Source organism: Procambarus clarkii, chromosome 63 (assembly GCF_040958095.1).
Source record: "Procambarus clarkii isolate CNS0578487 chromosome 63, FALCON_Pclarkii_2.0, whole genome shotgun sequence".
Classification (NCBI taxonomy): Eukaryota; Metazoa; Arthropoda; class Malacostraca; order Decapoda; family Cambaridae; genus Procambarus; species Procambarus clarkii.
This window is the reverse complement of record NC_091212.1, coordinates 20,786,087-20,800,735: the sequence shown is the minus strand read 5'-3', so window position 1 is coordinate 20,800,735 and position 14,649 is coordinate 20,786,087. Positions and strand designations below refer to the sequence as shown.

The 14,649-nt window shown below is 42.4% G+C and overlaps 2 protein-coding genes across 2 annotated transcripts in view; both read left to right on the top strand.

The window, feature by feature from the left end:
* LOC123769472 (uncharacterized) overlaps positions 1–14,649 on the top strand; it is a 385,122-nt gene that overhangs the window by 192,992 nt on the left and 177,481 nt on the right.
* Positions 13,520–14,649, top strand: part of LOC138354542 (S-antigen protein-like) — a 36,967-nt gene continuing 35,837 nt past the window's right edge. The window contains exon 1 of the mRNA XM_069308905.1: positions 13,520–13,559. Coding sequence (XP_069165006.1) covers positions 13,520–13,559 — 40 coding nt within the window. The remainder of the gene's footprint in view (positions 13,560–14,649) is intronic.

The window sequence follows — 14,649 nt, the reverse complement described above, 5'->3', positions numbered from 1 at the left end:
ACATCTTACTTGGGAGCAAATCAACAAATGCAATTCATCTACAGTTACACAATGTTAACATCAGAAATAAAAAAGATGGTAAGTTCCTTGGTCTATACTTAGATCTGCCCGAAACGCTATGAGTGCTAGTTGCTTTACAAGAATGTATAACTTCAAGTCATTGTACTCTCCCCCAATGTACCTTCTTGTATATAAAGAAAAAATAAATAAATAAACAAACACATAATAAATCAATACTTACTAAATTTTGTCTATTATGTAGCAAAGAAGCAGGTCTACGGAAGGCTTTTCTGTTGAGTTCGAAGCCCAGATTACTCGTGGTCTCTGAAATAAGTTAAGATTATAAGTATAAAATTTATAAAACCAAATAATAAATCCGGTATTGCTCAATTTCAGATGCAGACGTACTGAATGATATATCAGACTGTCAGCATGGTTTCGATCTGGAAGGTCCAGTGTAACGAAATTTACTCAGTTTCTATGATCGAGCCACAGAGATCTATAAAGAATTCTGATCAAGAAAGAGATCTAGGGGTGGTTTTAGATAGAAAACTATAACCTGAGGATCATATTAAGAACATTCTGCGAGGGGCCTATGCTACACTTTTTAACTTTAGAATTGCTTTTAAATACATAGGTCAAAAAGTTTTAAAAGTTTTTTAAACTCTCGTGTATCATGAGTGTGTTAAAGCTTCAGATGGTGCATTCAGATGATGAATATTACCTAGTTCCTTCATCTGGGAAGAATGAACACATATTGGTGCATTCGGATGATAAAAACTAACTACTGTAGTTTAATTGATCAACAGACTGTATATCATATGCAGACTGTATGTGGATCTGCGGGCCACTCCAAACAATAGCCTGGTGGACCAAGCTCCACCAGGCCTAAAGCACAAAGTGATATAGATGTGATAGAGAAACTAGGTCAAATGGAGGAGTAGGTCTGTATATTAAACAGCACCTGACGTGCACAGAGCTACTAAACTCAATGTGGTGGTAGAGTGGTGGAGGGGGGGGGGGGGAAACATTGCAGAAAAAAACAAAATACAATTTGGTCAACAAAACAGCATTGTTTAAAATAGAAGACATGGGTTGACATTTTGGGGGTAAGGTAGGTTACATTGAGTTAATTAGTTAGTACTTAGTTTTTATCTTAAACTGGTTGGGAGAGGTACAGTGTTGCTGTGCTGGTGAAAGAACACCTAAAGGTAAATTAAATAATGATTGCGAATCCACAAGAAGTTGACATAATAGCGCTAGAGATCTGCAATCAGGATGATAAACTTTCCTTAAAGAATTTGACAAACACTTGCTGATAGGACATGAAGTAAATGAAATGTATGTCAAGTTTGTGAAATATATGATAAAAGCACAACAAAATTTGTACCAAAGGAGAGATGCAGAACTAGGAAAAAGGGGTTTGTTCAACAGAAATTGCGAGAGGGCCTGAGACCCAAACACACACAAATGGAATCAATATATAGCAAGAGGCCAAACCCCCAAACATACAAGCGATGCAAAGATGCGAGAACCAGCAGCAGCATTAAGGAGAGGGACTTAAGGACCATAAATAAAGTGTGAAAATAAACTCGAGTAAATTTTTTAACTACTCTCGACAGTGAAGAAAAACAAATATTCAGACGATTTGTGTTAGAATCATTAATCTTACACGTTCGGTCATATTCAACAACACAAATACATACACACACATTCCTGTTGCTGTAGCAAGTGAAGAATTACACACACAGATCACAATAACGTGATGCATCAAATGAACAAATCCACAAGGGCCGTGACGAGGATTCGGGGTTTGCTTGTTTGAACGAGGGAGTTGATGCACTTGGCGTGTGAGTTGCAAGGTTTGTGAGGGGGTGTGAAAGTTGGTGTGTAGGTGTCCGCACTCACACAACCTTGTAATATTGTACTTCATTTGCAATTGTCATTTACCTCTGGACCAGAAGCCCGACCATTGATTGTTTATTAGATATACTCAAGTGTGTTTTGTTGTTAAAATGTGTAGGGGAGGAAGCAGGAAGAGAGAGAGAGAGAGAGAGAGAGAGAGAGAGAGAGAGAGAGAGAGAGAGAGAGAGAGAGAAAGAGAGTGAGAGAGAGAGAGAGAGAGAGAGAGAGAGAGAGAGAGAGAGAGAGAGAGAGAGAGAGAGAAAGAGAGTGTGAGAGAGAGAGAGAGAGAGAGAGAGAGAGAGAGAGAGAGAGAGAGAGAGAGAGAGAGAGAGAGAGAGTGAGAGAGAGAGAGATTGGAGAACACATTTGTAATTTACTTCTCCAATATTCCAGAGAGAATATCATAATTTATTTGAATGTGTACTAACCTATCTGTTCCTTCGGGAGTGATCTTCAGCTCTTAGATACCCGCCTCTCCACCTCCAGCTGTCTGGTGTTGCCTGACAATCCCCTTACATCTACAAGTCAGTTCATACTTGTAGGGCAGGTTTATATGGTCGAGTGGGAGCGGCATTTAAAGGGTAGTCGTACCCTTGAGACCAGGTGGGGGGGGGGGGGGAGGAGGGGGAGGCTGGAAACCTTTGTACGAATGAGAAAGTCAAGTGTGTAGTCATTGTTGTAGTCAGGAGGACAGGTGTGTACGTTAGAGTGATGGTCTGATAGACAGGTGTCTACGACTGTATTCTAGTCAGACAGACAGATATAAACTCCCATGTGATGAACAAAGGGAGTGTACACACCCCGCACAGCCCTATGTGCTCCACACGCAGATAGGTGTACATGTTCCCTCAAATTTAATTATATATATATATATATATATATATATATATATATATATATATATATATATATATATATATATATATATATATATATGCAACAATGATCACAAAAACACTGATCCAAATATGTAGAATAACCACATATGAAAAATAGAGAATGCTTAACGCGTTTTCGTATTACCGAAAGGGTAAGATTAATCATTCTAACATGAGTCTTCTCAATATTTCTTACATTTTTCTTCACTGTCGAAGGCAATTGAAAAATTAACTCCAAAAATTCATTTTTTTCAATTTTATTTTTGGTATAACGCCTAAAAGCGTTTCGCAAGGGCTTTTTACATTTTCTTACCTCCTCCCTCTACGATGAGATTCCTTAGTATTTCGCTCATTTCTTTGTTGTCATCTGTGAAAGTTCCATCTCTCTGTCGCAGGGCTCCGATATTAGATGTGGGTTTTGATCTTGATTTTGCATAGGAGAAAAAATATCTTGGATTTCTCTCTATTTCACTGATGGCCTTTTGCTCTCTTTGTCTCTCCTGGGTTTGGTATGATTCTTGTAGCTTTTGTTTAATCGTTTCTATTTCTCTACCTAACCGTCTTCGCCGTTCTTGATACCAAGATAGGGTGAGATAGGGTGCGACTCTCAAGTTGTTCCGCGATTCGTTTTCTTCGCCTATAGAGGGAACGACGTTCCCGTTCCAGTCTACATCTCTTCCTCTTTTTTCTCCCTCTCCCTCCTGTTCTCTCTCCCCTCTCCCCTCCCTCCTGTTCTCTCTCCCCTCCATCATGTTCTCTCTTCCTCTCCCTCTCCCTCCTGTTCTTTCTTCCTCTCTCCATTCAAGACCAAGGTCACCGAGTCTGTTTGGATTCATTATATTAGAGATATATTCACCTCTTCTCAGTATACCCGCATCATATTGAACACTAGACAGGATACCCAGTATCACATTCCTAATTATTGAGTATACCAGAAATACTCATCATTAGTATACCAAAATCATATTCAACAACAGTCAGTATACACGAGTCACGCTGTAGACTGCGTAAACCAGTAGTACGATACATTGTCTTCATATATAAAATAAATTAATATAAAAACAATGAATATAGTCACTATTTACAGTATACATATGCTTATAATACACTCAGGAAGATTGTATTAGGATATTTAATAATAATACATCACAATACAACATGAAATAAACTGCATTTCGCTGTGCAATTAAATTGCATATCTATGCAATTTGAGATAATTATTAATTTATTTAATAAAGGGCCCCCATATTTGGGGTCTCCTGTTTGGGGTCCTATGTTTGGGGTCTCCTGTTTGGGGTCTCCTGTTTGGGGTCCCATGTTTGGGGTCCTATGTTTGGGGTCTCCTGTTTGGGGTCTCCTGTTTGGGGGTCCCATGTTTGGGGTCCTATGTTTGGGGTCTCCTGTTTGGGGTCTCCTGTTTGGGGTCCCATGTTTGGGGTCCCATGTTTGGGGTCCTATGTTTGGGGTCTCCTGTTTGGGGTCCCGTGTTTGGGGTCCCATTTTGGGGATTCCCTTCCAGCTTTGCCCAAACTGTCGTGCCCATGGATGGCTGCCTGGTCCAGCTGTCGTGCCCATGGGTGGCAGTCTGGTCCAGCTGTCGTGCCCATGGGCGGCAGCCAGGCCCAGCTGTCGTGCCCATGGGCGGCAGTCTGGTCCAGCTGTCGTGCCCATGGGCGGCAGTCTGGTCCAGCTGTCGTGCCCATGGGCGGCAGTCTGGTCCAGCTGTCGTGCCCATGGGCGGCAGTCTGGTCCAGCTGTCGTGCCCATGGATGGCAGCCTGGTCCAGCTGTCGTGCCCATGGGCGGCAGCCAGGCCCAGCTGTCGTGCCCATGGATGGCTGCCTGGCCCAGCTGTCGTGCCCATGGATGTCAGTCTGGCCCAGCTGTCGTGCTCATGGGCGGCAGTCTGGCCCAGCTGTCGTGCCCATGGGCGGCAGCCAGGCCCAGCTGTCGTGCCCATGGGCGGCAGTCTGGCCCAGCTGTCGTGCCCATGGGCTGCAGCCTGGCCCAGCTGTCGTGCCCATGGATGTCAGTCTGGCCCAGCTGTCGTGCCCATGGATGTCAGTCTGGCCCAGCTGTCGTGCCCATGGGCGGCAGTCTGGCCCAGCTGTCGTGCCCATGGGCGGCAGTCTGGCCCAGCTGTCGTGCCCATGGGCTGCAGCCTGGCCCAGCTGTCGTGCCCATGGGCTGCAGCCTGACCCAGCTGTCGTGCCCATGGGCGGCAGCCTGGCCCAGCTGTCGTGCCCATGGGCGGCAGCCTGGCCCAGCTGTCGTGCCCATGGATGTCAGTCTGGCCTGGTGCGTAACTCTTGCAAGTCATCACCTTTAACGACACTTTAATGTCGTACCTGTGGCGCGAGAGACGACCTTTCCTCCCCCCCCCCCCCCCCCCCCCGCCTCAGGGGCTAGGAAGGTCGTCTCCCTAGACGGAAGGCGGGGCCAGGAGCCTAGCTCAACCCTACAAGAACATCTAGGTGAGTACACATAGTGGAGTCCCACAGGGATCAGTCCTTGGGCCTATACTGTTTCTGATATACGTAAATGATCTCCCAGAAAGAATTGACTCGTTCCTCTCAATGTTTGCTGATGACGCAAAAATTATGAGGAGAATCAAGACAGAGGAGAATAGTATGAGGCTACAAGAAGACCTAGAGAATCTGAAGCAATCGTCCGACAAGTGGCTACTAAAGTTCAACCCAAGTAAAAGTAAGGTAATGAAACTAGGAGGAGGAACTAGGAGGCCAGTCACTGGAAACCGAATGGGAGATGAATTCCTTCACGAAACAGACAGAGAGAAAGATCTAGAAGTTGATATCACACCAAACCTGTCTCCTGAAGCCCACATCAAAAGAATAACATCAACGGCCTATGCGAGGCTGGCTAACATCAGAACTGCTTTCAGAAACCTGTGTAAGGAATCCTTCAGAACCTTGTATACCTTATATGTAAGGCCAATCCTGGAGTATGCAGCCCCAGCATGGAGCCCGTATCCAGTCAAGCACAAGACAAAGCTGGGAAAAAGTTCAGAGGAATGCCACTAGGCTAGTCCCAGAGCTAAGAGGCATGAGTTATGAGGACAGACTACGTGAACTGCACCTCACTTCGCTGGAAGACAGAAGAGCTAAGTTGAGACATGATCACCACATACAAAATTCTCAGGGGAATTGACAGGGTGGACAAGGATGGATTATTTAACAAGGGTGGTACACGCACAAGGGGACACATGTGGAAGCTGAGTACCCAGATGAGCCACATAGACGTTAGAAAGAACTTTTTTTACTCTTGTCAGAGTAAACTACTCTTGTCAGAGTAGTTAATAAATGGAATGCATTAGGCAGTGATGTGGTGGAGTCTGACTCCATACACAGTTTAAAATGTAGATATGACAGAACCCAGTAGGCTCTGAAATCTATACATCAGTGCATTGACGGTTGAGAGGCGGGATCAAAGAGCCAAAGCTCAACCCCCGCAAGCACAACTAGGGGAACTAGGTGAGTACACATTCACACACACACCACCACCACCAGAATCTAGCAGGCAGCTATTGACAAGCATGCAGGCAGCTATTGACAAGCATGCAGGCAGCTATTGACAAGTATGTAGGCAGCTATTGACAACCTGCTTGATACCTGCTTGATGGGGTTCTGGGAGTTCTTCTACTCCCCAAGCTCGGCCCGAGGCCAGACTCGACTTGTGAGAGTTTGGTCCACCAGGCTGTTGCTTGGAGCGGCCCGCAGGGCCACATACCCACCATAGCCCGGCTGATCCGGAACTTCTCTTAGAAAACAGTCCAGTTTTCTCTTGAAGATGTCCACGGTTGTTCCGGCAATATTTCTTATAGTCGCTGGGAGGACGTTGAACAACCGCGGACCTCTGATGTTTATACAGTGCTCTCTGATTGTTCCTATGGCACCTCTGCTCTTCACTGGTTCAATCTTGCATTTTCTTCCATATCGTTCACTCCAGTGCGTTTTTATTTTACTGTGTAGATTTTGGGACCTGGCCCTCTAGTATTTTCCATGTGTATATTATTTGGTATCTCTCTCGTCTCCTTTCTAGAGAGTACATTTGGAGAGCTTTGAGACGATCCCAATAATTTAGGTGTTTTATCTCGTCTATGCGTGCCGTATATGTTCTCTGTATTCCCTCTATTTCAGCAATCTCTCCTGCTCTGAAGGAGGAAGTGAGTACTGAGCTGTACTCGAGACGGGACAACACAAGTGACTTGAAGAGTACAACCATTGTGATGGGATCCCTGGATTTGAAAGTTCTCGTAATCCATCCGATCATTTTTCTGGCTGACGCGATATTTGCTTGGTTATGCTCCCTAAACGTTAGATCGTCGGACATCATTATTCCCAAATCCTTGACATGCTGTTTTTCTACTATGGGAAGATTCGATTGTGTTTTCTACCCTGTATTATGTTTCAGATCCTCATTTTTGCCGTACCTGAGTACCTGAAATTTATCACTGTTAAACATCATGTTATTTTCTGCTGCCCAATCGAATCACTTTGTTGACATCTGCTTGTAGTTTTTCAATGTCTTCAGCAGAGGTAATTTTCATGCTGATTTTTGTGTCATCTGCAAAGGACGACACGAAGCTGTGACGTGTATTTTTGTCTATATCAGATTTGAGAATAAGGAACAGTAGCGGTGCAAGGACTGTACCTTGAGGTACAGAGCTTTTAACATCGCCTGGACTCGATTTTACCTGATTGACTGTTACTCTTTGTGTTCTGTTCGACAGGAAATCGAGTATCCAGCGTCCTACGTTTCCAGTTATTCCCATTGACCTCATTTTGTGAGCTATCACCCCATGGTCACATTTGTCGAATGCCTTTGCAAAGTCTGTGTATACAACATCTGCATTTTGCTTTTCTTCTAGGGCTTCTGTGATTTTGTCATAGTGGTTGAGTAACTGTGACAGACAGGATCTTCCCGCTCTAAAGCCATGTTGTCCTGGATTGTGCAATTCATTGTTTTCCATAAAACTTGAAATTTGATTCCAATCACTCTTTCAAACACTTTTATTATGTGTGATGTTAGTGCAACTGGCCTATAATTTTTTGCCAAGGCTTTACTTCCCCCCTTGTGCAACGGAGCTATATCTGCAGATTTAAGTGCTGCTGGTATCTCCCCTGTATCCAGGCTCTTTCTCCATATTACGCTGAGTGCTCTCGCTACTGGTACTTTACATTTCTTTATGAATATTGAATTCCATGAGTCCATGAATTCCATGAATTCCAGGAGCTGAGTGCATAGGCATATTGTCAATTTCTCTTTCAATAGTCTTCCGAGTTTGTGGTAATATCCGTTATATTATCTGCAGCTTGAATGTCATTCATAAAGAAGCTGTCTGGGTCATCAACTTTCATGTTGTTTATTGGTGTGCTAAACATAGCCTCATACTGGCTTCTTAGAATTTCACTAATCTCTTTGTTGTCCTCTGTGTACGTACCTTCATTTGTAATTAACGGTCCAATACTGGTCGAGGTTTTGGATTTTGATTTTGCGTATGTGAAAAAATATTTCGGATTTTTCCTTATCTCTAGTATAGCTTTCTGTTCCAATTCCATTTCCTCAGACTCATATGATCGCTTCAACGTTTGTTCTATTTCTTCGATCTCCCTGCTTAGGCTTGTTTTCCTTGCTTGTGATAGTTGTGTCTGCCTAAGCATTTCCGTTATTTTTTTCCTTCTGTACAGTCGTCTGCGTTTTCTTTCTAGAGTGGTCCTCTTTCCCCATAGAGCGGTCTGCTTCAAGCAGACCTTGTAAGCTTCAGCTGTCAGTTGAGCTATTCCCTGTGTGGGAGTTTTGTCGCTTAAGACCGTCTCCCATTGAATGGTTGCAAGGTCTACATTTATTTTTCCCCAGTCAATCCTCTTATTGTTGAAATTGAATTGATTGAATATTCCTTCTCGCTTGTTGGGTCTCTTAGACCTACTACCTTTATTTAATCTAGTTCGCACTTCAATGAGCTTATGGTCTGAGTATAAAGTATCTGAGATTGTTATGTGTCTGATTAGTTCATCATTGTTTGTGGATAACAAGTCTAGTGTGTTTTCGTTCCTAGTTGGTTCTGTAATCTGTTGATTGAGCGAGAATTTGTCACAGAATCTCAAAAATTCTCTGACCTGTGGTTGGTTATTTCCCGGGTCATTCCCTGCTATGATATTTGTGTTTGCCGTTCTCCATCTTAGACTCGGTAAATTGAAATCTCCAAGGAAGATAATATCTGGAGCTGGGTTTGCTAGGTTATCAAGTATGTTCTCTATTTTGGGCATCTGCTCTGTGAATTCCTCAACCGTTGTATCTGGCGGTTTATATATTAGAATAATAATTAGGTTTAGTTTCTCTACCATAATTCCAAGTACCTCTACCACCACATTAGTTGAGTTTAGTAGTTCTGTGCATACCAGGTCCTCTTTAATATACAGACCTACTCCTTCATTTGACCTAGTTTTTCTATCACATCTATATAAATTATAATTTGGAATCCAGATTTCACCATCCATGTAATCTTTTGTATGAGTTTCCGTGAATGCCCCAAATATTGAGTTTGATTCTAATAGGAGGCCATTTATGAACTTAACTTTATTCCTTGACTTTGGCTTTAAACCTTGAATGTTTGCAAATATGAATGATTGTCCATATTGTGTGTCACTTCTGGAAGGTTTTGATAGTTCTCCCTCCTCTCTACCCTGACCCAGGGTGTGTTGTTGTGGCAATGGTTTGTCCAGTTTTGGAAGTGATACTGGGGAGTGTGGTAGTCTCTGTGTAGTTGGGGGGTGTAGTATGTGTGGGCTTGATGACGAACCGTAGTCCAGTCTTGGGCATTTCCTCCCTCTCCATCCGTACTCCTGCCACGTTTCTGCCTGTCTGTTTCTGCCTGCCTCTAAAAAATATTTTCAGGGCTATTATATTGGACTTCCTCTCTTATATAGCGCTGTGTACCTCTGACGTGGAAATCCGGGCAATGAAGATCGTAGCATTTCCTCTCATTAACTGAGAGTTTGCATAGCTTAGGGTGAAAATACATACACTCTGTGTCAAAACGACATCTGCCTTTCCCTAACCAGTTTCGGCATTTCCGTGGGAGCATGAATGAGCATTCCGTGCCTCTGGGCCCATATCTGCACTGTCCTTTTGCATAATACCTGCAAATATTTTCATCTGTGATTGTATTATTCTTGTTTGTACCCGTGCACGACTTGGCTACCTCTGTGTTTTTTGTTCCTACTTTCTCGTTTCTGCATTCATTCTCGGTATTGCCCTTATCTTTCTCCTTGTTGCTTTCGTCTTTCTCATTTGTGTTCTCATTCGTCTCATTTTTTCTTTCCTTGTTCATATCACCAGTTTGCTCTACAATATTGCCTTCATTTTTGTGTACCTCGACACTATGTCCTTCTACATTGCTACTTTGACTCTCTAAATTCTCAGTCGCTGGGTTGTGCTCAGAGTTCGTTGCTGTCTTTATATACTCTGCATATATTTCTGGTAGTTTTTGTGTGAATTGTAGCTTGTGTACTTCAGGAATGTTATTCATTAGTTTGGTAATGTTTTCCCACATCTGTCTGTCACTTTGTCAGATCCAGTAGTTACCTTCCCGGTTTGCATATTGTGTAGGTAATCCTGTACAACTCAGGTGAAGTCTTATGTTACAAATGTTACATACAATGCCTACAACACTCTTCCGAAGTGGCTTAAGGCAGCCTCCACACACCTCCATGTTGGGTTTGTGATGTTATAATATTAAATGCATATATATATATATATATATATATATATATATATATATATATATATATATATATATATATATATATATATATATATATATATATATATATATGTCGTACCTAGTAGCCAGAACTCACTTCTCAGCCTACTATGCGAGGCCCGATTTGCCTAATAAGCCAAGTTTTACTGAATTAATATATTTTCTCTATTTTTTTTCTTATGAAATGATAAAGCTACCCATTTCATTATGTATGAGGTCAATTTTTTTTTATTGGAGTTAAAATTAACGTAGATATATGACCGAACCTAACCAACCCTACCTAACCTAACCTAACCTATCTCTATAGGTTAGGTTAGGTTAGGTAGCCGAAAACGTTAGGTTAGGTTAGGTTAGGTAGGTTAGGTTGTCGAAAAAACATTAATTCATGAAAACTAGGCTTATTAGGCAAATCAGGCCTTGCATAGTAGGCTGAGAAGTGAGTTCTGGCTATTAGGTACGACATATATATATATATATATATATATATATATATATATATATATATGTCGTACCTAATAGCCAGAACGTACTTCTCGGCCTACTATGCAAGGCCCGATTTGCCTAATAAGCCAAGTTTTCCTGAATTAATATATTTTCTCTATTTTTTTTCTTATGAAATGATAAAGCTACCCATTTCATTATGTATGAGGTCAATTTTTTTTTATTGGAGTTAAAATTAACGTAGATATATGACCGAACCTAACCAACCCTACCTAACCTAACCTAACCTATCTCTATAGGTTAGGTTAGGTTAGGTAGCCGAAAAAGTTAGGTTAGGTTAGGTTAGGTAGGTTAGGTAGTCGAAAAACAATTAATTCATGAAAACTTGGCTTATTAGGCAAATCGGGCCTTGCATAGTAGGCTGAGAAGTACGTTCTGGCTACTAGGTACGACATATATATATATATATATATATATATATATATATATATATATATATATATATATATATATATATATATATATATATTTATATATATGTATATATATATATATATATATATATATATATATATATATATATATATATATGTCGTACCTAATAGCCAGAACGCACTTGTCAGCCTACTATGCAAGGCCCGATTTGCCTAATAAGCCAAGTTTTCCTGAATTAATATTTTTTCTCTAATTTTTTTCTTATGAAATGATAAATCTACCCATTTCATTATGTATGAGGTCAATTTTTTTTTATTGGAGTTTAAATTAACGTAGATATATGACCAAACCTAACCAACCCTACCTAACCTAACCTAACCTATCTTTATAAGTTAGGTTAGGTTAGGTAGCCGAAAAAGTTAGGTTAGGTTAGGTTAGGTAGGTTAGGTAGTCGAAAAACAATTAATTCATGAAAACATGGCTTATTAGTCAAATTGGGCCTTGCATAGTAGGCTGATAAGTGAGTTCTGGCTACTAGGTACGACATATATATATATATATAGCATGCAGGCAGATATTGAGAAGCATGCAGTAAGCTATTGCGCACGCATGCAGGCAGCTATTGACAGCCAAGTGTGCCACAGCAACATGACAGCCAAGTGTGCCACAGCAACATGACAGCCAAGTGTGCCACAGCAACATGACAGCCAAGTGTGCCACAGCAACATGACAGCCAAGTGTGCCACAGCAACATGACAGCCAAGTGTGTCACAGCAACATGACAGCCAAGTGTGTCACAGCAACATGACAGCCAAGTGTGCCACAGCAACATGACAGCCAAGTGTGCCACAGCAACATGACAGCCAAGTGTGTCACAGCAACATGACAGCCAAGTGTGTCACAGCAACATGACAGCCAAGTGTGTCACAGCAACATGACAGCCAAGTGTGTCACAGCAACATGACAGCCAAGTGTGTCACAGCAACATGACAGCCAAGTGTGACACAGCAACATGACAGCCAAGTGTGTCATAGCAACATGACAGCCAAGTGTGTCACAGCAACATGACAGCCAAGTGTGTCACAGCAACATGACAGCCAAGTGTGTCACAGCAACATGACAGCCAAGTGTGTCACAGCAACATGACAGCCAAGTGTGTCACAGCAACATGACAGCCAAGTGTGACACAGCCACATGACAGCCAAGTGTAACACAGCAACATGACAGCCAAGTGTGTCACAGCAACATGACAGCCAAGTGTGTCACAGCAACATGACAGCCAAGTGTGTCACAGCAACATGACAGCCAAGTGTGTCACAGCAACATGACAGCCAAGTGTGTCACAGCAACATGACAGCCAAGTGTGTCACAGCAACATGACAGCCAAGTGTGACACAGCCACATGACAGCCAAGTGTAACACAGCAACATGACAGCCAAGTGTGTCACAGCCACATGACAGCCAAGTGTGTCACAGCAACATGACAGCCAAGTGTGTCACAGCAACATGACAACCAAGTGTAACACAGCAACATGACAGCCAAGTGTGACACAGCAACATGACAGCCAAGTGTGACACAGCAACATGACAGCCAAGTGTGTCACAGTCACATGACAGCCAAGTGTGTCACAGCAACATGACAGCCAAGTGTGACACAGCAACATGACAGCCAAGTGTGTCACAGCAACATGACAGCCAAGTGTGACACAGCCACATGACAGCCAAGTGTGTCACAGCCACATGACAGCCAAGTGTGTCACAGCAACATGACAGCCAAGTGTGACACAGCAACATGACAGCCAAGTGTGACACATCAACATGACAGCCAAGTGTGACACAGCAACATGACAGCCAAGTGTGTCACAGCAACATGACAGCCAAGTGTGTCACAACCACATGACAGCCAAGTGTGACACAGCAACATGACAGCCAAGTGTGACACAGTAACATGACAGCCAAGTGTGTCACAGCCACATGACAGCCAAGTGTGACACAGCAACATGACAGCCAAGTGTGACACAGCAACATGACAGCCAAGTGTGTCACAGCCACATGACAGCCAAGTGTGACACAGCAACATGACAGCCAAGTGTGACACAGCAACTGGTGTGGTGTTAAGTACTGGTGTGGTATAGTGTTAACTACTGGTGTAGTATAGTGTTAACTACTGGTGTAGGATAGTGTTAACTACTGGTGTAGGATAGTGTTAACTACTGGTGTAGGATAGTGTTAACTACTGGTGTAGGATAGTGTTAACTACTGGTGTAGGATAGTGTTAACTACTGGTGTAGGATAGTGTTAACTACTGGTGTAGGATAGTGTTAACTACTGGTGTAGGATAGTGTTAACTACTGGTGTAGGATAGTGTTAACTACTGGTGTAGGATAGTGTTAACTACTGGTGTAGGATAGTGTTAACTACTGGTGTAGGATAGTGTTAACTACTGGTGTAGGATAGTGTTAACTACTGGTGTAGGATAGTGTTAACTACTGGTGCGGTGTTAACTACTGATGTGGTATAGTGTTAACTACTGGTGTGGTGTTAACTACTGATGTGGTATAGTGTTAACTACTGGTGTGGTGTAGTGTTAACTACTGGTGTGGTGTAGTGTTAACTACTGGTACTGTATAGTGTTAACTACTGATGTTGTATAGTGTTAACTACTGGTGTGGTGTTAACTACTGATGTGGTATAGTGTTAACTACTGGTGTGGTGTTAACTACTGATGTGGTATAGTGTTAACTACTGATGTGGTATAGTGTTAACTACTGGTACAGTATAGTGTTAACTACTGATGTTGTATAGTGTTAACTACTGGTGTGGTGTGGTGCTAACTACTGGTGTGCTGTGGTGCTAACTACTGGTGTGGCGTAGTGTTAACTACTGGTGTGGTATGGTGTTAATTACTGGTGTGGTGTTAACTACTGGTGTGGTGTAGTGTTAACTACTGGTGTGGCGTTGTGTTAACTACTGGTGTGGTGTTAATTACTGGTGTGGTGTGGTGTTAACTACTGATGTGGTGTAGTGTTAACTACTGGAGTGGTATAGTGTTAACTACTGGTGTGGCGTTATGTTAACTACTGGTGTTGTGTTAACTTCTGGTGTTGTGTGGTGTTAACTACTGGTGTGGTAGGAGGTACTAGTATGGTTAGAACCAATACAGAATCACAAGTTCCATTACGTATGGTTCTATCAGATCAATTGATTG